The 22,029-nt window shown below is 38.7% G+C and overlaps 2 protein-coding genes and 1 long non-coding RNA gene across 3 annotated transcripts; all 3 read right to left on the bottom strand.

Annotated features, from left to right (window-relative positions):
• Window positions 1-833: 833 nt before the first annotated feature.
• Window positions 834-8,441, bottom strand: LOC127629223 (GTPase IMAP family member 4-like). Its single transcript, XM_052106352.1, has 8 exons — window positions 8,259-8,441; window positions 8,115-8,138; window positions 7,890-7,907; window positions 7,563-7,586; window positions 6,392-6,504; window positions 4,818-5,741; window positions 2,770-2,864; window positions 834-2,273 (listed from the first exon to the last, which is right to left on the bottom strand). Exons 5-8 carry the CDS (start codon window positions 6,471-6,473, stop codon window positions 2,271-2,273), a joined length of 1,104 nt encoding a protein of 367 aa, XP_051962312.1. The 5' UTR covers window positions 6,474-6,504; window positions 7,563-7,586; window positions 7,890-7,907; window positions 8,115-8,138; window positions 8,259-8,441; the 3' UTR covers window positions 834-2,270.
• Window positions 8,442-13,363: 4,922 nt separating this feature from the next.
• On the bottom strand, window positions 13,364-18,853 carry LOC127629227 (GTPase IMAP family member 9-like). Its single transcript, XM_052106357.1, has 3 exons — window positions 17,779-18,853; window positions 17,341-17,463; window positions 13,364-13,719 (listed from the first exon to the last, which is right to left on the bottom strand). Exons 1-3 carry the CDS (start codon window positions 18,773-18,775, stop codon window positions 13,694-13,696), a joined length of 1,146 nt encoding a protein of 381 aa, XP_051962317.1. The 5' UTR covers window positions 18,776-18,853; the 3' UTR covers window positions 13,364-13,693.
• A 952-nt stretch (window positions 18,854-19,805) lies between these two features.
• On the bottom strand, window positions 19,806-20,881 carry LOC127628928 (uncharacterized). Its single transcript, XR_007968713.1, has 4 exons — window positions 20,762-20,881; window positions 20,583-20,606; window positions 20,446-20,466; window positions 19,806-19,908 (listed from the first exon to the last, which is right to left on the bottom strand). It is a non-coding gene; the product is annotated as an uncharacterized LOC127628928 (long non-coding RNA).
• Between the last annotated feature and the right edge of the window lie 1,148 nt (window positions 20,882-22,029).

The raw sequence follows: 22,029 nt of genomic DNA, 5'->3' as shown, positions 1-22,029 counted from the left end.
AATAGAAAGACCACAAAAAAGTGGACACGCTACTGTACAAATAGACATTGCATGCATTACAATCCCCATGTAACAGATCTAGACAGGTGGTGCTGGGGTGGAGGTAGAATTCAGAGAAAAACTCACACAGTGTGCTTAAAGGAAACAAGCTTATCTGCAAAACTGAGAAATTTGTCACACAAAGAGAGAGACGGAAGTTGATTGGGTACCCAATTACACATCAAAGGACCAATAAGCTTAAGAACACGCAAGACGATTATCTTAACATTTCACATGTGAGCAAGCCGATTGGCTAACAGATAAACAGCTTGTGCCACATACGATTTTATGGTGGAATTTTGGTCATTTTGGTTTTACATTGCCAGGCTAGTTTGATGATTTCCAGCTAAATGATTGTCCAAAACCCAGCGGTCCTCTTGTCTTCTGTCCAAGTATGTGATTCATGTTTGTGCTGCATAACAAGTTTGTGTAATTGCAGAGTAGATGCAGGTTCTTTTATTATCAATTCACTGTAATTATAAAAACTGAGATTTGTTTTCATGCCCAGGAGGGAATATTCGGAAATGTAATTAGGGTGTATTGAACTTGTATTGAATTATTTCATATAAAAAAGGTGTTGATATCTAGTTTTAAAGCACAATATTATACAAAGAGCACATCTTTTGTCATGTAAAAAAGGCCCATAAAGACACATTAAGATTCCTAAATAAAATCATACAAAGACACAATATACAAATTCTATATGAATCTTTTAGTAAATCAAATCTAGAATATTTCATTCATTTAGCAACAAACATTTACATTTATGCATTTGGCAGATGCTTTTATCCAAAGCGACTTACAGTGCACTTATTACAGGGACAATCCCCCCGGAGCAACCTGGAGTTAAGTGCCTTGCTCAAGGACACAAAAAGTGAGTTCGGAATGACCCTTACTCTTGAGCCCCACACCTTTTAGCCTTTCAAAGCCATTGGCTGTGTATGGTATTACTGTAAAGCCTGTAGACCTGCTCTGTATATAATAGGGAGTTTTACTTTGTTATACTGTATACATACAGACTTATATAGACATATAGATTTATAGTATACTGTAGTTTTAAATGATAAAACTATGATGATGTTTGTTTGTTTGCTTACAAAATCCCTTATCATTTCAGTACAACTTTTAAGTTAAAGTGGTATGTTTAAGTGCTGTTATGACTTTGCACAATGTAGTGCAGTTTTGCAAAGAGTCTTTTATTAAAGGCAGTTAAAAACCAGTCAGCAAACCATGTGCATGTGAGCAGAGCCAGAGAAGCATTGCTCATTTCACATGTAAAGGGAGTGCTTTTTGAAGGCACAGCAGCAAAACAAGATCTGTTTAAATTTAAAGGCTTGGGTATACTTCGTTTTTCTGTGTTCCTGATCAGATCATGTCAGGCCGACCATGTTGCCTTTTTGAGTATACTCTTCTGACCGCGAGCGAATACTAATGCGTTCGAGAGGAGTGACTTATCCTACCTGGATAGGCCAACCAATGCTACCGTATCGTATCCAGATAGTTCTTTTAATTAGTCTACATAGTTTGCTAAGTACCCTTGGCCAAATTAATGTTCTTTTTTCTCCCCAATTTGGAACGCCCAATTCCCAATGCGCTCTAAGACCTCGTGGTGGCGTAGTGACTCGCCTCAATCCGGGTGGCGGAGGACGAATCTCAGTTGCCTCCGCGTCTGAGACCGTCAATTCGCGCATCTTTTCTTGTGGCTTGATCAGCGTGTTACCGTGGAGACATAGTGCGTGTGGAGGCTTCACGCTATTCTTCGCGGCATCCACGCACAACTCACCACATGCCTTAGACCGCAACCAAATACCCAGGCCACACCTTATCTGCATATAGGATGTAGGCACGCCCCCAGAATTGCGGGTCAAGAAAATCTGGCATATACTGTGCGTGGAGCGATCAGCAACACAGATAACCAAAGTATACTCATGCCTTGAGGGTCAGAGAATACAAATAAAATATAATTAGACTTGATTATCATTAGTGAAAAAAAACCTATTGACCTATTTGATATCAGCAGACTAGGCTAAAAGTGGCCTACCCTGGTTTCAGTGCCTCAGGACAGAGTTCACTTTTGTTTCCGTCACAGAAACGCAAGTCAGTTTAGAGTCTTACAGTTCATAGAAAACATCCATCAAGGATTTCTGAGGAAGGAGATGAACTTTAACCCCTGTGTTTACCAGCATGTCACGTTTTGGGCTCCTCTGCTGTAGATTACACCTGCTCCACAGTCACTGTATTGAAGAAAATGAAGAATAATGGAATGAAGTAATGACATAGTGTTACATCAGTGTACACTATTTAAGTTTAAGATGCAAGGAAATAAAATTTTTCAAACAACACTTTTGACAGTCCACGATTACTTTACAGTATATGGGCTATACTGTATGTTAAATGGTCTGCACTTATATAGCACTTTTTTTAACCTTAGAGGTTACCAAAGCGCTTTACACTGTGTCCCAATGACCCATCCACACTCACATTCACACACCAATGGCAACAGAGCTGCTATGTAAGGTGCTAGCCTGCCATTGGGAGCAACTTGGGGTTCAGTGTCTTGCCCAAGGACACTTCGGCATGTAGAGTCGTGTGGGCCGGGAATCGAACCACCAATCCTGTGATTGGTAGCCGATCCCCTCTACCACCTGAGCCACAGCCGCAAATCAACATTTTCTGCAAATTAAATCAAGCTTGGTTTAACTATACAATTCTTACTATTGGGTGACTCACCGGTTTCAAACCTCCAGACTCCAGTGATCCACTGGCTTTTGAATGTTCAGTGCTGCTCACCATCTCCCCATCTCCAACATTTTTGTGTTCAGACACTTAAGAATAAGAAAAAAATTAAGCATACAGTAGTTCCCTTTGTGTCACTCACATGAAGTTATGTCGATGTAGTGACACTAGGGGTCGCTCTTGAAAGCCCCGACCACCTCCCAATTCTTTGAGAAAAGGCCACTGAAAAATCACAACTCGGCCATCATCTCCTCCTATGGAGTCAGCATTGGCTCAGGTCTCTGCAGGCCACTCATATCCCTGGCCACCTCAACGCCACAGCAGATGCGCTGTCATGGCAGGTAACGCTCAGTGGAGAGTGGAGACTCCCAGGTGGTTCAGCTGATCTGGAGTCGATTCGGCATGCACAGGTAAACCTGTTTGCTTCCCGAGAGACCTCCCACTGCCCGGTATTCCCTGACGGGTGCTCACCTTGGGACAGACGCACTGTGCAAATACGCTTTTCCCCCAGTGAGCCTACTTGCACAGACTCTGGGCAAGGTCAGGGAGGACAAGGAGCAACTCATCCTAGTAGCATCCCTACTGGCCCTCGGACCTCATGCTCCTCTCGACGCCCCCCTAAAGGTCACTAAAGACCACCCTCCTGACTGTGATCACTTACATCAAGAGGGTCTGGGACCTGCAAGTGTTCTGGAGTTCGGTCAGGAGGACTCTCACTTGATCCTGAGACCCAGACTGAGCTATATATCCAAGATTCCACAACTCCTTTCAGGGATCAGATGGTGAGCCTGCAAGTGCTGCCGTGTGAGGAGGCAGACCCAGCCTTGTCGTTGCTGTGTCCGATCTCAGTTCTGCATGTGATCATGCACTGCTCTACGCATCTACTTGGATCACACGCAGAACTTTAGACGTTCTGAGCAGCTCTTTGTCTGCTTTGGCGGGCAGCGGAAAGGGAAATCTGTCTCCAAACAGAAGCTTACCCACTGGATCGTGGATGCCATAGTGTTGGCCTACCACGCCCAGGCCATGCCCGCCCCGTTAGGTATATGAGCACACTTTACTAGGAGTGTGGCATCCTCGTGGGCACTGGCCAATGGCACCTCTCTAGCAGACATATGCAGAGAAGTGGGCTGGGCAACACCAAATACCTTCACAAGATTTTATGATCTCCAGGTTGAGTCAGTTTCGTCCCGTATTTTATCAGGTCCGAATAGGCAAGCTTGGTGCAAAGGAGAGCTGGCCGGGTGTATCGTTAGCATATAGCGCCTTTCCCCTCCATGAGGCAAAGACGCTCTTTCTCACATGCGTGTTCACAGAGAGTGAAACCTGGATGTTCTTCCTCCTTAACACCCTGGCTCACGAATTTGGTGGAGGAATTCATATGCTATATGACATCTTGTGGGGCATCAGGGGAGGTTAAGTTTAGTCCGAGTGCATCTGCTTAGACGCACACACAGCCTGCTTGCACCTGCATCAGCAGTTCACGTAACACGGTTTAGTTGTTGTTGCGTTTTGTATAGGGACTCCTAGTGTCACTACATCGACACAACGTTGAGTCAGTGACAAAAGCTGAATGTCTCAGTTACTGTCGTAACCTCCATTCCCTGATGGAGGAAACGAGACGTTGTGTCCCTCTTGCCACAAGCTGTACCAGTCGCTGAAACGGACGGATCTTGTCTCGGCTCCTCAGTAAATAAGCCTGAATGAGTACAATGCACACCACCTCTACTTATACCCATATGTCTGGGGGAGTGGCATGCAAATTCTTTGTTGGCCTTTTCTCAAAGACTTGGGAGGTGGTTGGGGCTCTCAAGGGCGACCCCTAGTGTCACTACATCAACACGTCTCGTTCCCTCCATCAGGTTATGACAGTAACCAAGACGTTTTCTCTCTCTACTTGTCTTACAGGAAATGAAGGCCACTATATATTATCAAATAGAATGTACATATACTGTTGTAATTTCACACAACAGACTGTTGTTTTAATTTTTCGTCAATAGTACAATAATTGTGCGAACATTCTCCAGTGTTACTAAACATACCTCTTAACAGGTTGTCTTGCAGTCCTTGTGCAGTCTTTGGATGTCCGCTGATCGGTAGAACCGTTAGCGTTGTGCACACCTTCATCTCCTTTTGTGACATTTCTAGGTCACTCTTTAATTGACTTTCCCTGTATCTGGAAGCATCCAATTCCTCCCTTAAGTGTTGTTCATTGAGCTGTGAATCAGCCAATTTCTTTTGTAGATATTTTTCCCTGTTTCTAAAATCAATTTTCAGGTTGTTAACTTCCTTTTCATGCTCTGTTTTAAGATCTCTAATTTCCATCTGTAGTTCACTCTCCTTTTCCTTAAATTCCATCTGAAGATGATTTGAAACCTTTTTATAAAGCTCAAAATGATTAATAAAAAAATGACTTTTTTTACTATGTATCATTTGCTCCACTTTTACAAAAAGTGCGTCAACATTTTGCTCAGTTAATATGTGTTGCCTGTTACCACATGTTCGGACACAGGGATTATCTTCTGTACGATGAGATTCACCGATGAACAGCACCATACTGTAGTCTAGAACCGCCTTGCCAAACACTTCACAAATTGCATTTAAAAGGTAATGCTCTTTACCAGTGTTGTGCCTTACGACTAACAGAAACGCATGTGGCCCAGGGAAGACCAGTGATTCACTAAACTCCATTTCAGGTTTCAATGAAATTGCATTGCTGAAAAACCAGCAGGACTGCAAGCGTTCCAACCAGCTGACTGGAGTTGTCACCACTGACACATGACATTCTCGAACATGACCCTCTCTTAACTCACATATTCCAGAACGGGTCCTCTGCCCTGATTGTCTTTCCCCAAGGATGAATTCAGACACTTTATTCATTAGCAAGCTATCACCTCCAAGCACTATAAATCGAAATCTTTTAATGGAGTCAGTGGATTGTCCTGCTTCTCGTGTGAATGTTCCATCTGCTAAAAAGGATAAAAGTAAGTGAGATCACAAATGATTAAAAGCACTAAATCACAATGGTTCATAAAGCACATGATTTAAATACAATTACTAAACAGATAGCTGCATGCTGATTAATGTTTAAAAGTGTCTTTAATGGTTTAAAATGCAAATAATTGTATTATGCAAAATAAGGCGTTAAGATGTATTGTGAATACAGTCATTAAACTGCGAGTTGTGCCTAACATCCTTTATGTTTATGCATCTGTCTGCTCTGTTTTTAAAGCTGAGAGTACCTGGGAGTGCCCACGCTCAAAACTGTTCTGGCGGATTGTGAGGACCCACTTTAACGAAACATTTATAAATGTCGAGGGCTATGTTTGAAAAATTGTGTGCCAAGGTCTTATCTTTCGTTGGGCCAGTCACATCAAGTTGTCGCACACTCATAACACGTGCACGAATGGTCAAAATACATTTTGCGAAATGTTCACCTTAATGGAAATTTTAACTAATGCAAAACTTGTTTATTTTACTTTATTCTCAAGTCAAACATTTCCATTCAGGATTTCTTATGTGCAATTTCAAAATGTGCATAAAAAAGTTGGATGGAAACCCAGCTAATGACTTAACCAATGGCGTGAGTTGGGGGCCGGAATAACTGTTTGTTTACCTTGGTCGGATGCCAGGAACCTAAAAACAATATGATGTCTTAGTGGGGCATTGGGGTAGGTTATGTGCAGTCTGATGCCCATGGTCCTTTGGCACGCAACCGCTTGCTTGCACCTGCATCATCAGATCATGTAACACGGTTCAGTGGAAGTGCCGTTATTGAATGGGGCCCCTTGTGTCACTACAATCGACACAATGTCGAGTGAGTGACAGAAGGGGAATGTCTAGGTTACTAGTGTAACCCCCGTTCCCTGATGAAGGTCCCCCTTGCCACAACACTGTACCAAGCCACTGTAATGGCCGAACCTTATTCTCAGCTCCTCAGTGCAGAACCTGACTGAACAGATGCACCCCGCCTTTTATACACGTATGTCCGGGGGCGGGACATGCAAATTCTGTTCGCCAATTTTTCATTGGCCTTTTCTCATATTCAAAGGTATCCTAGGCTCTCGAAAGAAGCCCCTTGTGTCACGACAATTGAGGGTTACACTAGTAACCTAGACGTTTCCTTCATCAAAGCACATGTTTAAATTTTTTGTGGAACATGAAGTAGTGTATTTCAAAACATTTACATTTAGTGTCAGGAAAAAATATCGGAACATAATTAACCAGCTATAACCAGTTACCAGCATTTAAAAATAACGTTTTTACTCCGGAACAATTGAAAATCCCTTTGTTCTGGTTTTCAGTTACAGTCAGCAAAAAAAAAAAAATCGTTTTGGGATTTAATTTTTGTCCCTTGAACCGTTTTTAATCCCTGGTTCATAGAACATTTACTAATATTAAAAATACAACTTTTGATTTAAAAAATGTGTTAGTATACGTTGAAATTAACATTAACAAAAGTAATAAATGCTGTAAAAGTATTGTTCATTGTTAGTTCATGTAAAGAAATGGAACCTTACTGTAAAGTGTTACCATTGTTACATGTAAATAACATGTAAATAACATGTAAATAAAGTCTGTGGAACACAAGATGCATTATATAACTATCCTCGTCCCACAGTGCTTTCAATATAACAATACAATAACAGTGAGAATTTTCCTGTTGGCCCATATATACTATATTTATATACATTTTATTTTTATAAACTCTATTTTTGAAACAACATATAGAAAAAATAAAAAAATCAGTTATTTTTTTTAAATAGAGATGAGTAAGGATGACTTACCATGTTCTGTATCGCCATCTTCTCCTATTGGTGAAAATAAAGGTACCTCTTATGATTCAGTACTCTAGTTTATCTAAAGATCACCTCTCTCTTATAAGAACAAGTGATCAAGAGATGTTTCAAAATGCAATGTTGCATGCATACACATTAATCTAGTGTTTAGCCCTTTCCTAATGCTATAGGTTATATTAGCTTACCATCATCATACCATCCTTCTGTTATTTCATAATACAATTCCAAACAATTCATATAAATGTATGTTCTAGATCAAATAAAACCCTCAAGCAAATTTTGGAAATGTATGCATGTATGATCCAAATGACTTACCATAATTCCTGGGTATAACTGTATAAAGAATTTGAGAAAATAAATTAGTTTTATATTTGTATGTATAATTTCAACAGAGGCTTAAAGACATCAAGGCACGACCTTATGTAAAGCTGTTTTAAAATGCTGTGTATTGTGAACATAACTATACAAACAAAAATGGCCTGTAGAAAGAGAAACAACATTATTCTGTTGAATTGACTACTATAGCGTATATTAACTTACGCATTTCAGCTTCGTCAGTTGGTCCTGTAAAATACAAAATAATGAATATTATATGAACAATAAAAGCAATGATCATAACATGAGTTTTCACCTTCCTAAATTTTACCAAACGTGACAGAATTCTGTATGAATAGTGTCACTCACCCTTACGTCTCCGGAGCATTTTGGTGGCAATTCAAATTCAAAAGATTCAAATGTTGGGACAAAATCAAAAAGAAGCGTAACTGATAAAAACATGCAGTGATCGGAGGAATAAACTTCCGCGATCGCTTTTGAAACTGAAAGGACCAGGTCATATTGCATCTGTGCCATTCAAAAACATTTTTTAGTAATATTTTAGTCAAATTTATTAGGCCTTAATTAGGCCCACGTTGTGTGGTTTATATCGCGTTTATAATAAATCGTATTTTTTTATGACGTCATATATAATCGCTATGGCGCCTTAAAAAGTGCGCGAACCTCTTTTTTCTATAGACTTGAAAAACAAGGCAAGCTAAAAATGCTACATTTTCCGTGTTGATTGATGAAATTGAAATTACGGACCCAAAATCCATAAGCAGAGAAATCTTACAATTTTATAAGGATTTATATATATATATAATTTTTCACAAGCACACTGTAATGTGTTTTTTGGAAGATTACAACCGCTTATTCCTCGCATTGATGTGGACTTTAGAGATCTTTGTGATGAGGTCTTGTGAATAGAAGAAATGGATGAGGCTATGCAAAATCTTAATTAAATAAATCTCCAGGTCCGGATGGATTAACCTCAAATTTGTTTAAGGCTTTCGTAGAGTCTATTGAGCCCCACTCAAAATCAAGTGTTAATTACTTTACTACCCAAACCTGGTAAAGACTCCAGGGTTATAGATAATTTGCGTCCGATAACTTTGTTAAATACAGATTATAAAATATTTGCACACATATTTGCAGACAGACTCAAAAAATGTATAAATAATATAATAAATTAATCTCAGTCAGGATTCTTAGCAGGTCGCTCCATTCATAATATCATTAGATTGATCTTTGATTTGCTGGATTATAGTGATTGGATAGAGGATGAGGGTTTTATTTTATTTGTAGATTTTAGAAAAGCATTTGATATGTTAGAGCACTCCTTTTTGTTCCAAACCTTACAGTCTTTTGGTTTTGGAGATAGATTTGTGAACATTATAAGGATGATTTATTTGGATATGAATAGTTCAATATCTCTTCCATTTGGTACGTCTCAAAGGTTTTCAATTGGACGTGGTATAAGACAAGGTTGTCCCCTTTCTCCTCTTTTATTTATTCTTGCAACAGATATGCTTGCCTCTTTAGTTATTCATGACTCGAGTGTTAAAAAATTGAAGGTGTTTGGGGAAATAATTGGAATTAATCAATTAGCAGATGATACCACTTTATTTTTACAGGACGCAGGTCAGATTTCTCTTTCTATCTCTTTAATTGAATTATTTTCTTCAAATAAATTATTAATCTTCAATTAAATATGTCCAAATGCGAGCTGATGTCCATTCATCACTGTGACCTTACATTAATCAATGGCATCCCTGTTAAGGATACAATTAAATATGTAGGTATTACAGTATATGACAAATACAGAGAGATGCATGGAAGTTCATTTTATAGATAAGTTAAAAAAGGCCAAAATAATTTTAAATAATTGGTTTATTTGGTTTATTTTTTGTCTTTTATTATATGAATGTTTTGTGTGTCAGCCCATGGTAGATGTAAGCTGATTGTAAATTTAATGCCATTTTGTTGTAATATTTTTGATGTTTGCTTAATAAAAAATAATAATAAAAATAAATTAAAAAAAAGTGCGCGAAACGGCATAAAAGACTCAAAGCCTTATTTATGTAGTGCAGAAGAACAAATACTGACTTAATATATTACTACAAGAAACTCATTCCTGTGATAGTGATGTTAGATTTGGGGGTGGTGCTTATTTTAGTCACGGCCAGGGGCGGATCTAGACAAATATTTATGGGGTGGCGAGAGGGGGCAGGAATTTTTGAGGGGTGGCAACATATGGCAGACTTATATACTTAATTTAATCACGTTTATCACAGTTTGATGAGAAATAGTATGTACACACTACAAAAGGGCACAGGCTGCCATTTACAAACTCATACAGACAAACTTAATCTCATGCAATCAATGTCTTGCATTTGAGGTTTCATGTTCATATTAGGAATAAGTGACCAGACAATGTGATCTCACTAATAGGACATAGAAGTATGATTGAAGTAAGGACATTATCACCGGAAAGGCATTAAGGTAAGACACAGGTGATGACAGGCAGATGTGTGAGAGGGGAAGCAAACACATGCAGCATTTGTACAAGAAGAAACTATACAAAGTAAAACTTACACATGAAGATCTCTGGACTGAGCTGTACTAAAGTAAGCATAAATACACTGTGGAAATAAATCGGTCACGGCACTCAAATGAGGTACTGGACATCGCTTTAAATGTTTACTCAGAACACACATTTTTCCAAACTGATCAGTCTCTTGCCGCTCTGGCGCCATCTTGTGCTGCATTCAGTGCAGTCGGACATTGGAGATTCCCGCTCATAAATTGTCAAATTGGTCATAACTTTGAATTCTTGGGGTGGCAAGGTATTCTTTTATGGTGGCATTTGCCACCCTATGCCACCCTGGTAGATCCGCCCCTGCTCACGGCTTTAGTCAATAAATTCAAAGGAAATACTCTGGAGTTGAGTTTACTGATGGGAGATTTGTTATTCTTGTCGTCAAACTGGATAATGCTTCATTCATAATATGTAATATATATATGGCCACAATGTTTTGAGGTTTTGTTTTATTTTTGCGGGGGAAAATCGAAGAACTTAAGAGTAAATACCAGCAGGCTTTTCTTATGAATAAATTTAGTTTGCAAATAAATAGTTAATCTACTTCTTGGAGCTCTACAATTTATTTAAGTATTATTATTATAATTTTTTTTTTTTTTTCTATTTATTTTAACATTGCAGTGTGCTAAAAGGGAGCGGGCAAGAAAATATTGTTCAATAGCAGATGTTCATGACTTTTAAATATATTAAGTTAGTTCAACTCAATCTAATTGAGGCAAAATTTTAATTTTTACATATTTGTAAGTAAACAAATTCAACGTATTTGACTAATGTGTACTTAAAACAATGACAACACAAACTAATAAACATTGAGTTTGTTTAACATAAAATGGTGTGTTTGTGTACTTATTTTTTAAAGTTCTGTGAACGTATTCCAGTGGTTTTAAAACTCAAAACTTTAAGTCATAATAACTGCAAATATTTGAGTTGAGCTAAATGAGCACTTTAATTGAACTGTTATCAAAAGGTACAAGTAAGGTGCAAGTCATCCAACCTTTTAAGTTCTGGAAAATGTCCATAACATTTTTCGATTGCCTCAATTTCGAGTTCTGGTAACTTATTTGTGTTTACAGTGTAGCTGTCATGATCCCCTGTTGTCTGCCCTGTGTTTCTCACTTGTCATCTCTCCCGGACTACACTTCCCATAATTCCCTGCCAACAGCACTTCATTGTTCTCACCTGTGTGTCATTACCCTTTGTGTATTTAAGTCTTGTTGTTTGTATCATTGGTTGTCAGTTGTTGTATGTGTTTTTGACCCTGTGCCTCACCTGTGTTCATGTTTGCTCTTCTTAAGATTTCAGTTTCCCATCGTGGATGTTTGGTTTGTTCCAGTGTCTACCTGTTATTTCTATTTATTTACAGTTTCATTAAAAACACTAGCCGCACATGGATCCAGCCTTCTTCACTTTCTTCCTTCAAACGTTACAGTAGCGGGGGACTTCAATGAGGTATACAGTAACATTATTGATAGATACCCTCCCAGGATGAGCTCTAATAACAATCTTATTTCTGATTTGTGTGACCAGAAGTAACAGATGCATGGGGTTATTATAATCCTGATGCGAAGGAATACACTTTACTTACACGTAAATCAAGAATAAACTTCTTTTTGATTTCTCATTTGAAAGTGCAATATGTGACTGAGGTTATTCATCAATATGCACCATTCTCTGGTCATTTGCTGATTGAGTTAAATTTGCGAACAGAACAAGGTAAGAGTTCCCTCCGTGGATATTGGAAAATTAATAATAATATCCTAAATGATGAGGCGTTTAATGACCAAATTAAGGGATTAATCGGTGAGATTTGTATAGATAATGAGCTTTCTTCACAACAGCAAATGGGAATATTTAACATTTAAAGCCAGAAAGTTGTAGATCTAATCTACAACTTTAATTAAAGTTGTAGATTCTTTAATTAAAAAAGAGAAGCTTTCTGTAGAGGAAGTCAATCACTTAAAAGTATTGCCGTTAGAATTAGACCAGTTATATATTGAAAATGTTAAAGGAGCTTTTGTGAGATCAAGAGCGAAATGGATTGAGGAAGGAGAATCAAATTCGAGCTTTTTCTTCACACTTGAAAAAAGGGAATTTCAAAAGAGAAAATATTTCAATGCTGCAAATGAATGGTTCAATTTCTAAAAACCTTAAAGAGATAGAAAATGATGTGACAAGAAGAATATACATTTTTATAAAAACTAGTCACTTTACAAGAAATTAAAGATGCGATGAAGTCAATGAAAAAAGGAAAATCGCCTGGTTCTGATAAAGTAAGCCCACATTTTTATGCAGTTTTGGGAACTGTTAGAGAAACCTTTTCTATTAATGGTTCAGGAATGTGTAGAGAATGATGCAATGACTCCAACAATGAAACAGGAAGTGATTTCTCTTATCCTAAACCAGATAAAGATGCTTCCTTGATCGAAAATTGGCGACCGCTTACTTTGCTGAATCTATTTGCTTCCATATATGCCAAAAGATTAAAACCAGTAATACACAATGGGATGCTAGTTATTCCACATTTAACCAAATTTAAACTTTTTATGAAAGACCCCCTCATTTCAGTTAAGTGCTAAGGTGTTACCAAGATGTCACCATGTTCCATGTCTAAGGAAGAATAATATAAATGATATACAAGAAGTAGAAAACTATAAACAAATCTATATAATATTTGCCTATCCAATGGGGCAATTAAGTGGTATACAGAAATACAGTTCAAGAGTTTAATTCAACATCTTTATTGTCTGGTATATCTGTCTTCCTAAACAGATTTTGGTAGTAGGAGTCAGTATAAGTGATTAAACTGTAAATTATCTAATATAGCAACTTTCAAGTAATATCTTTATTGCCCAGAAGAGTCAGTGTGACTCATAATACATAATTATAATACATAAACGTTTCAATTTTGCTGTCAGTCTATAACAAAAGCACATTACAGTCAACTGTATAAACACTTAATTTAGCTCAAGGTTCAAAACTCTCAAAAACATATTTTAGATGTTTTAACCATCATTTAAAATACTGTACATTTGCCTCATAATCAGAACACATGTCGAGTTGTTCTTATAAAGCTATAACAACAAAATATCATCACTGAAAACATCTACAGTAAACAAATCAGCTACAGTACAAACATCAGCTTTGGCTGACATTCAGAGACAAATACTCTGTGATGTTACTAAAGTGCAAGTCAGTACCAAGTCTAACAGGGATTTTCAGTCCAGGAAACTGAAAAAGAAGAAAAAAACAATCAAAGCATAAAATAAAATGTATAATTGTTGTTGCTGTTGTTGTGGCTTTGAACTAGTTTATTTCCACAGAGTCAGAATCAACTTTAGTGCCAAGTATTATTACACATACTAGGAATCTGTCTTGGTGACAGAAGCGTCCAGTGCACAAACAATACAACAAGACAGAGATAATAATAAATGAGTTATTTTTACAGCTCTTTTCCTCACTCTAGTGTACAGTTCTTGAAGGGAGTCGGACCACCCTTCCGTTCTGCTTCTGCCCGTTACAGGCAGAAACTGAAACAAGAAGAACGATCAAGTGCTGGTCGGACCAATCAGATTCTTTGCTACATGATGTTTTATCATGCGGACTGGGAGATGTTCCGGTCTGTCTCTGCGTAACGTGTTTCATCAGGAAGTGCGTAGATAACTTAGTCAAAAATATACAGATCTACCCAAACCAAAAACTGTACATTAATAGCAACGCTCTTGCGGCACTTAATGCACGGACCTCTGCTTTTAATTATGGGAATGCGGAGGAGCATAAACAAGCCAGTTATGCCCTCCGCAAAACTATCAGAGCAGCCAAATGCCAGTACAGGGACAAGATTGAAGGACAGTTCAACACCACCGATTCTAGTTGCATGTGGCAGGGAATTAATATCATCACAGACTTCAAAGGCAATAAAAACTCTGCCATGAACCACTGAACCTTGTCCCGAATGAGCTTAACAATTTATGCTCATTTCGAGGGAAATAACACTGCCCTCGCAGAGAGAACTCACGTGGCCAGAGCTACAGAGGTTAGTTCACTCTCAGTCTTCCGACGTCTGAATATCCGTAAAGCCGCGGGTCCAGAGAGCATTTATGGCCATGTCATCAGAGCGTGCACAAACCAACTGGCTGGTGTATAATGGACATTTTCAACCATTCCTTCTCCTTGTCTGTGGTCCCCACACCTTTGGCCTGTACCAAAGTAAGGGCATGTACATGGTTTCTGTACAAACGGCCATTCAAATATATTGCCATTTGCCGCCTACATGGTGCGAGGGATCATATCGTGATTTTTGTATCCTGTTTGCCTAGTAGCTATATGACGATCTGGACATACCGAGATAAGATCGAGTTAGGTCCCAAACTCTCTCTTTGGACGCCTGTAGGGGGTTTCACGCTCTACCCTGGGCACTCCGGTGCAATCCCCCTTGCCATGTATTGTCCATGGGGACATAGATACCCTTACCCTATAGTCTCCCCAAACTCTTCCTCATGTTCCCAGTATTCATCCTCTGTAGTCTTCCTCACGTTCACAGATGCAGTATTGTGCCCACTTACCTAGTAGTCCTCCTCTGTGGTCTTACTCTTGTCCATAAACCCAGTATTTGGCCTTTTACCAAGTAAAAAGTGCTTTTACATGCCTTTGGCCCCAGAGTGTCCCCTGAAGCCATACATCACCACGATTGGTACCGGGCAGCACCCTAGCATCCCACAAGGTCATCTCAAGTGCTTTTATGGATGTATATTTTTATGTGCAGATTTTAAGTCTCTAAGTGGTCCCAACTCTGAGATATGGAGATCCCACCTGCAATGTATACATTAGAAACATATACATGGTTGGTGGACAGTTGATTTTTTTTTAGGTTTTAAAGGGTGCATACTGTTCAGGGGGAGTCATATAGCTAATATGTTTTTAGTCAATATTTTTATCATGCACATTATACAAAGGTATGTCCATCAACCAGGTAATCAAAACCCATTATATACATTGCACAAGGGACCATCTCGCATTCAATGAATTGGTGTCAAAGACATGGTTTGTTGACATCAAGTCCTCAGGACATCAAGTCAAACAGGAAGGTCAAATCTGAAATGTATTTAATTGCATCCAAATACATTCCATTGACCATTGTGGTCAGTCCTATTTTATGTTTGTTATACATCATTTTGAATGAAAAGTTATGTATATTTTTTCATTTGTATGCCCTGTGTTCAAATCAATAATAGTTATTTTAAATAATAATTAAATTCATTTAAATTAAATGTCCATAAACCTTGTCTTTGGCGGCCATTAAATACATTGCACATGATGAAGTGGCATAATAATCTTGGTAAGTGGACAAATACTCTGTTTTTGGACATCCCTGCCCACTCCTGTACACATCCTCGGGGTCTGGGGCCCCTCAGGTATTAAGTGGCCTAATATACTTGGTAAGTGGACAAATATATTGTTCATGCCCACATCCACAGAGGTCGTTTCCAAGTCTCTACAAGTGTTCATGACCACAGAGGTCATCTCCGAGTCTCTGTCCATGCACACGACCACAGAGGTCACTCCCGAGACTATGTTGATGCCTACGACCACAGAGGTCGTTCCTGAGACTATGCCCATGTTCACGAACATGGAGGTCATTTCCAAGTCTCTGCCAGTGTTCACAACCACAGAGGTCGTTTCCAAGTCTCTACCAGTGTTCCCGATCACAGAGGTCGTTTCCAAATCTCTGCCAGTGTTCACAACCACAGAGGTCGTTTCCAAGTCTCTGCCAGTGTTCACAACCCCAGAGGTCACTCCCAAGACTATGTCGATGCCTACGACCACAGAGGTCGTTCCTGAGACTATGCCCATGTTCACGACCACAGAGGTCGTCTCCGATTCTCTGTCTACGCTCACAACCACAGAGGTCATTCCCGAGACTCAGACCAAGCTAACGATCACAGAGGTTGCTTCCGAGACTCTGTCCATGCCACGACCACAGAGGTCACTCCCAAGACTACTCATGTCTCCTAGCCATCGGTCTGATCTGGTCTGCTCTGGTCTTCCGGGTCTTCTGGTCATCTGCCTGATCTGATCTGCTCTGGTCTTATGGGTCTCCTGGCCGTCTGCCTGATCAGCTCTGGTCTTCTCTGTCTCCTGGCCATCTGCCTGATCAGCTCTTGTCTTCTGGGTTTCATGGGCATCTGCCTGATCTCCCTGGCTTCCTTGGTCCCATGGTCGTCTGCCTGAGCTGACCTGGTCTCCTGGGTCCTCTGACCGTCTGCTCGATCTGCTCTGGACTCTTTGTTCTCAGACTCCATTTTGGCCCTGCCTCCCCTTCCTGCCCTCCTTGGGCATGAGGAGCCACCCGTTAAGGGGGCTGTTATGATTCACTGTTGTCTGCCCTGTGTTTTACCCCTGTCATCTGTTCCCCTGGGATTACACTTCCCATTATCCCCTGCTCTGATCACTTCCAGCAGTTCCCAATTGTTTTCACCTGTGTGTCATTTACATAATTATCCCTCATGTATATAATGCCCCGTTTTTCTGTTCTCCTTTGTCGGTTGTTAATGTTTCTCCCCAGTTCATGCTCCGGTTTCAGTCCTGTTTAATATCTGCTTAAATTTTTTATAATTTGGTTGTTTTTTGCAGCATATTTTAAATGTTTATATATTTTTGATTCATGCTTGTTATTTTTCAGTCTGTGCTTATTATTTTGATCACCTTTACAGTAATTTAATTATTAGCACTGAACCATCTCTAGTATGATCTTATAACACTTTTGAAGGAGATTCATTTATACACTATATCAAAACAAAATGATCTGATTCTGTACATGACACAAAATGTAGGATTGATGATAATTCTTACAGTTGGGTGGATCTAGTTCCTTGCTGTTTCTTCTCACTCGTTTTGAGCTTTCAAACTTTTTTGATCCACTGGCTTGTGAAATTTCCTCCGTCTCGCCCTCGCTTTCATCTTTGTGTTCAGATGCTATGAATTAAACAATGAGGCACATTACAGCTGGACATGGGATTATGGACACACAATCTTGTTTTCAATCAACTCTAGTCAGTCCCCTTAAAGAAACCTATGGGTGCTGAAAAGTCCAATGTGATGATTCAAGGGTTAAGCAAAATTTCAGTTACAGCAGCGCCCAGTCCTAACTGAAAAGGCACTTTCTAACACAATAATTACTGTGGATACAGATACATCTGATGATCTGTGTTAAAATCCATTAATTCTTAGTTTAGTTGATATTAATGTCTGCACAGTGAGTACAAAATTATGAATAGTCTAAATACTTACAACTAGCGAGGTCCATGCTGCTGTACTGTTCATAGTCTGATCTTCCTCTGAAACGGGCTTCTCTCTGGGACAGTTCTCTTTCTCTGGCCTCCAGTAACATCTCTCTTCTTTCCAGATCTCTCTCTTTCTCATGGGATTGTTTTTTTATGGTTTGTGGTCTCTGTGTTAGCTTACTTTCTGACTGCATTTCTGCATGAGGAAATGTTTTCTGACCTGGTGCATCACTCCAATACTTCTCTACCTTCTGCACACTGGCATTGAACTGCTCTACAGTTTTTTGAAGCACTCTGGAGGCTTTCAGTTCACTCTGCTGGAGAGCATTCAACTTTTCTGTTAAAAGTGTCACATTTCTACGAGCCTCTTTCAATTCCCTCAATGTCTTTGCATGCTCGATTTCCATTTGTTTCTCTTTCTTTTCTACTTCTTCTTTGGTCAGTTTTTTCTCAGCTTCAAACTCTATTTGAAAATAACGTTTTGCTTCTTTAAAGTAGTCTAAATCATTTGTGAAAAAATCCTTTCCAGATTTCATTCTTGTCATATATTGGAGTAACTCTTCAACACTTTCATCAGTGTTCTTTAGAATGTGGTAATTGTTTCTACACATTGTGACACTGCGATTTCTACCTGCAGCACTTTGATTAACATCATTCAAAAATAACGTGAAACTGTAGTCTAAAGCATTCTCTCCGAACACTTTACTAAGAGCTTTTAAAAGACGATGCTCTTTACCAGAGTTATGCTCATCTCTAAGCACCAGCAGAAAAGCATGAGGTCCTGGAAAGACCAGAGGTTCACAGGCCTCCATTTCCTTTCTTATAGACTCGACTTTGCTATTGAAAAAAAAACGTCCTTTCAACCGTTCTAGCCAATTGGAAGAAGTGTTTAACACAGATATCGTTCGTCCATTAACCTGACCCTCCCTAAGATCACATGTTTTGAAATGACTGTTATCCCGTTCCTGTCTGTTACCGATGAGGATATTACACGCTTGATTCATGAGAGCAACATCACCTCCAAGCACTATTAATCTAAACCTTTCAGTGGAGACTTTTGAGTGTCTATCTTCATCTGTTCCATCTGTGAAAACAAAGTTATTATATAATAACATGCATAAAACACATTGCATTACTACATATCATTTAGAGGATCCTCTGATTACACATAAAGTCATTTGAATTAAAATTTTACTTAAATAAAATTACTGCTACTGAAGAAATAATTCACTTGAGTAGAATTGCTGAAAAATATTATGACTTTGAAAAACAGTCGCTGTTGATCAATACAGTAAAAAGCTGCATTTGAGCTTTACATTAAGTGTGCTGTATATTTGCAGTAAATTGATGGTGAAATTGCTGCCAGTATTTTACTGTAAATCTAAGGATTTATTTATTTATTAAAACTCAACCCTAAAAAAGACATTAGACAAGTTTTTAAATCCTGTTTGTCTTGTTTTTCTATTTCCATTTTCTATTGACCGCCCGGAGCCTTTTAATGAGTTGTTATATGTATGTAAAACACACACACACACACACACTTGTTGTGTTTCCATGTTTTATGGGGACTTTCCATAGACATAATGGTTTTTATACTGTACAAACTTTATATTCTATCACCTAAACCTAACCCTACCCCTAAACCTAACCCTACCCCTAAACCTAACCCTCACAGAAAACATTCTGCATTTTTACATTTTCAAAAAACATAATTTAGTATGATTTATAAGCTGTTTTCCTCATGGGGACCAACAAAATGTCCCCACAAGGTCAAACATTTCGGGTTTTACTATCCTTATGGGGACATTTGGTCCCCACAAAGTGATAAATACACGCACACACACACACACACGCACACACACAAACACACACACACTCACACACACACGCACACACACAAACACACAACTGAACCCTGGATGGAAATGCTAACACCTAAATAGTTTCAAAAGGAGATGCTAGATGCAGTCAGCAACCAGTAAAGATGTTTTTATGGGCTGGCTTCTGTGTATTATAATAAATACATACATGTTATTCCCATGGCGGGCTGAAGTCCTTGGAGGACGTTCCTGGTTGTCCCCTGCAGTTGACAGACCTGCATGTGCTCTAGAGTCCATATCTGTCTCCTCATCGTCTTCTGTGAGAGAAATTGCATGTAGTTAAGCCACATTCACAAGCCTCATTATGTTTCTATTATATTTGGATGTTTGTAAATGAAGATCAACTTTTACTAGCCTAGAGTTCAAGAGTATAGAAGTAAAAGATGCTCTTCATTTACAGACAATACACTTAATACAAATACATCCAAATATAACAAAACATAATGAGGACAAAGTTTATATATATATATATATATGTGTGTGTGTGTGTGTGTGTGTGTGTGTGTATGTGTACTATTAAATACACATTAATTATTAAAGTATTGTCGGCCTATGTAAATATGTCTAATTAATCACAAACAAATTAGAGTTGATTTCCATTTCGACGCTTCTATTGCACGACTCGCCTCAGCGCTTCAACGCATCGCTTAACGCCAGCGTCAAATACAACGCGTCACTCCATAGACTTCAGTTGACGCGAGTCATGTGAAGAAGTGTGCAGAAGAAAAAAAACCATATTGTTCTTATCTGACTCTTTAAATCAGGAAATGTAGGAGATAAATTAAGTTTCTTACCATCTCTATTTATGAGCGGATCTGTTAGAACACAAGAGACAGAGAAGGGAAAAGTGTGATATAGATAACAATTATTATTATGTAAATATGGTTTGAATGAGAATCTCATGACAATGTAAATATGATTTTTAACTTACGCATTTCAGTTTGATCCATCCGCTCTGTAAAATACATCATAAGAAGATTTTGTTAATTTATGTCGCTTTTCCAAAGTGTATATAAGCACATGTTTCCTCTTTATGCACGACACATTTTATATGTATATTTATATATACAGATAAAACCAGAATATTTAGTAGGAAATTGAGTTACTGACCTTTGGCTCTCCGTGCCATAATGCAGAATAAATAAAATAATAATTAAACACAACAACAGTTGCAACGATTATTTGAAACTCGATTTAAAGAAGCAAATCAACAAACTTCCTCAAAAGATTATGTGAAACACTTTCGATTTAAAGAAGCAGTCAACAAGACTTCCTCAAACGATTTCGAAAGTGAGTTCAGAATGCTGTTGTCACCTTTGTTACGTCACAGTGTCACCTGACCCATCTCTGATCTACTGTTGTGAATTAAATATTACAATTAAATTATCCTATCCTAGAAATTAATGATCCGAGATTATTTTAAGAGATCCAGTTCTGTTAAAACGAAGTTGAATACAGATTGACAATTTGCAAATATATGTTTGTCATGCACAGAGGGGGATTAATGTGGTCAGGGGGTCTCTAGGATGCTCTTTGTGTGGGAACACTGATTGTAGTTTCCTTGCTCAAATGAGTTGCAGCAGTGGCGTTGCTGAGGTGTCCTCGTTTTCTTTGATAAATTGTCCAATTTCGTCCACAAAATCCTCCCCTAGATCACCTGCATATTTCTTCTGCAGATTAGCTGCTCCTATGCGAAGATCTTGAAGTATCCAGTCAATTTAGGGATTTTTTCTTAGTCACATTATTACTTTTAACCTTTGTATTTACAGTTTTTGTGCTCCACTGTCGTACTTCTTTCAGACATTTTGCCGCTATGCTGGCTAACAATAACAGTGACTTGACCAGCAGCTGATTGGACAGATATGACCCAAATCACATATATATCAATCACCTACATTTTTTTTTTAATTATGTTTCTTATGGGCCAATGAGGGTCTGTTTTTGTTCGCACTGTAGTACATTTAAAATAAAGTATAATTTATAACTTGCCTGGGTAGCTCAGTGGTTATTGACGCCAACTGGAGTCCTGAGTTTCAATCCAGGATGTGCTGAGTGACTCCAGCCAGGTCTCCTTAGCAACCAAATTGGCCCGGTAGCTAGGGAGGGTACAGTCACATGGGGTAACCTCCTCATGGTCGCGATTAGTGGTTCTCGCTCTCAATGGGGCGTGTGGTGAGTTGTGTGTGGATCGTGGAGAGTAGCATGAGCCTCCACATGCTGTGAGTCTCCGCTGTGTCATGCACAACGAGTCACGTGATAAGAAGAATAAAATAACTATAATCTGATTATGCACATAATCAAATGTAATGTGATCCAATTACAAGTGCAACCAGTTTTGATCTCATTACAAAATCCAGATTACATGTAATCCGATATTA

The sequence above is a fragment of the Xyrauchen texanus genome, chromosome 35 (assembly GCF_025860055.1).
Source record: "Xyrauchen texanus isolate HMW12.3.18 chromosome 35, RBS_HiC_50CHRs, whole genome shotgun sequence".
NCBI classification, from domain to species: domain Eukaryota; kingdom Metazoa; phylum Chordata; class Actinopteri; order Cypriniformes; family Catostomidae; genus Xyrauchen; species Xyrauchen texanus.
The sequence above is the reverse complement of the archived record's forward strand: the minus strand, read 5'-3'. Positions and strand labels throughout refer to the sequence as shown.

Bases quoted from the DNA above. Each gene is read 5' to 3' on its own strand.
- LOC127629223 (XM_052106352.1), bottom strand. From the start codon at position 6,473: ATGGGCATCAGACTGCACATAACCTACCCCAATGCCCCACTAAGACAT. The intron at 5,742-6,391 runs GTAAACAAACAG...CCTTTTTAGCAG, and splicing joins GTTCCTGGCATCCGACCAAG to ATGGAACATTCACACGAGAA. The intron at 2,865-4,817 runs GTATGTTTAGTA...CTTATTCTTAAG, and splicing joins GCAAGACAACCTGTTAAGAG to TGTCTGAACACAAAAATGTT.
- LOC127629227 (XM_052106357.1), bottom strand. From the start codon at position 18,775: ATGAATCAAGCGTGTAATATCCTCATCGGTAACAGACAGGAACGGGAT. The intron at 17,464-17,778 runs GTAAGTATTTAG...TTTAATTCATAG, and splicing joins CAGCATGGACCTCGCTAGTT to CATCTGAACACAAAGATGAA. The intron at 13,720-17,340 runs GTAAGAATTATC...CTTCTTTTTCAG, and splicing joins GGAACTAGATCCACCCAACT to TTTCCTGGACTGAAAATCCC.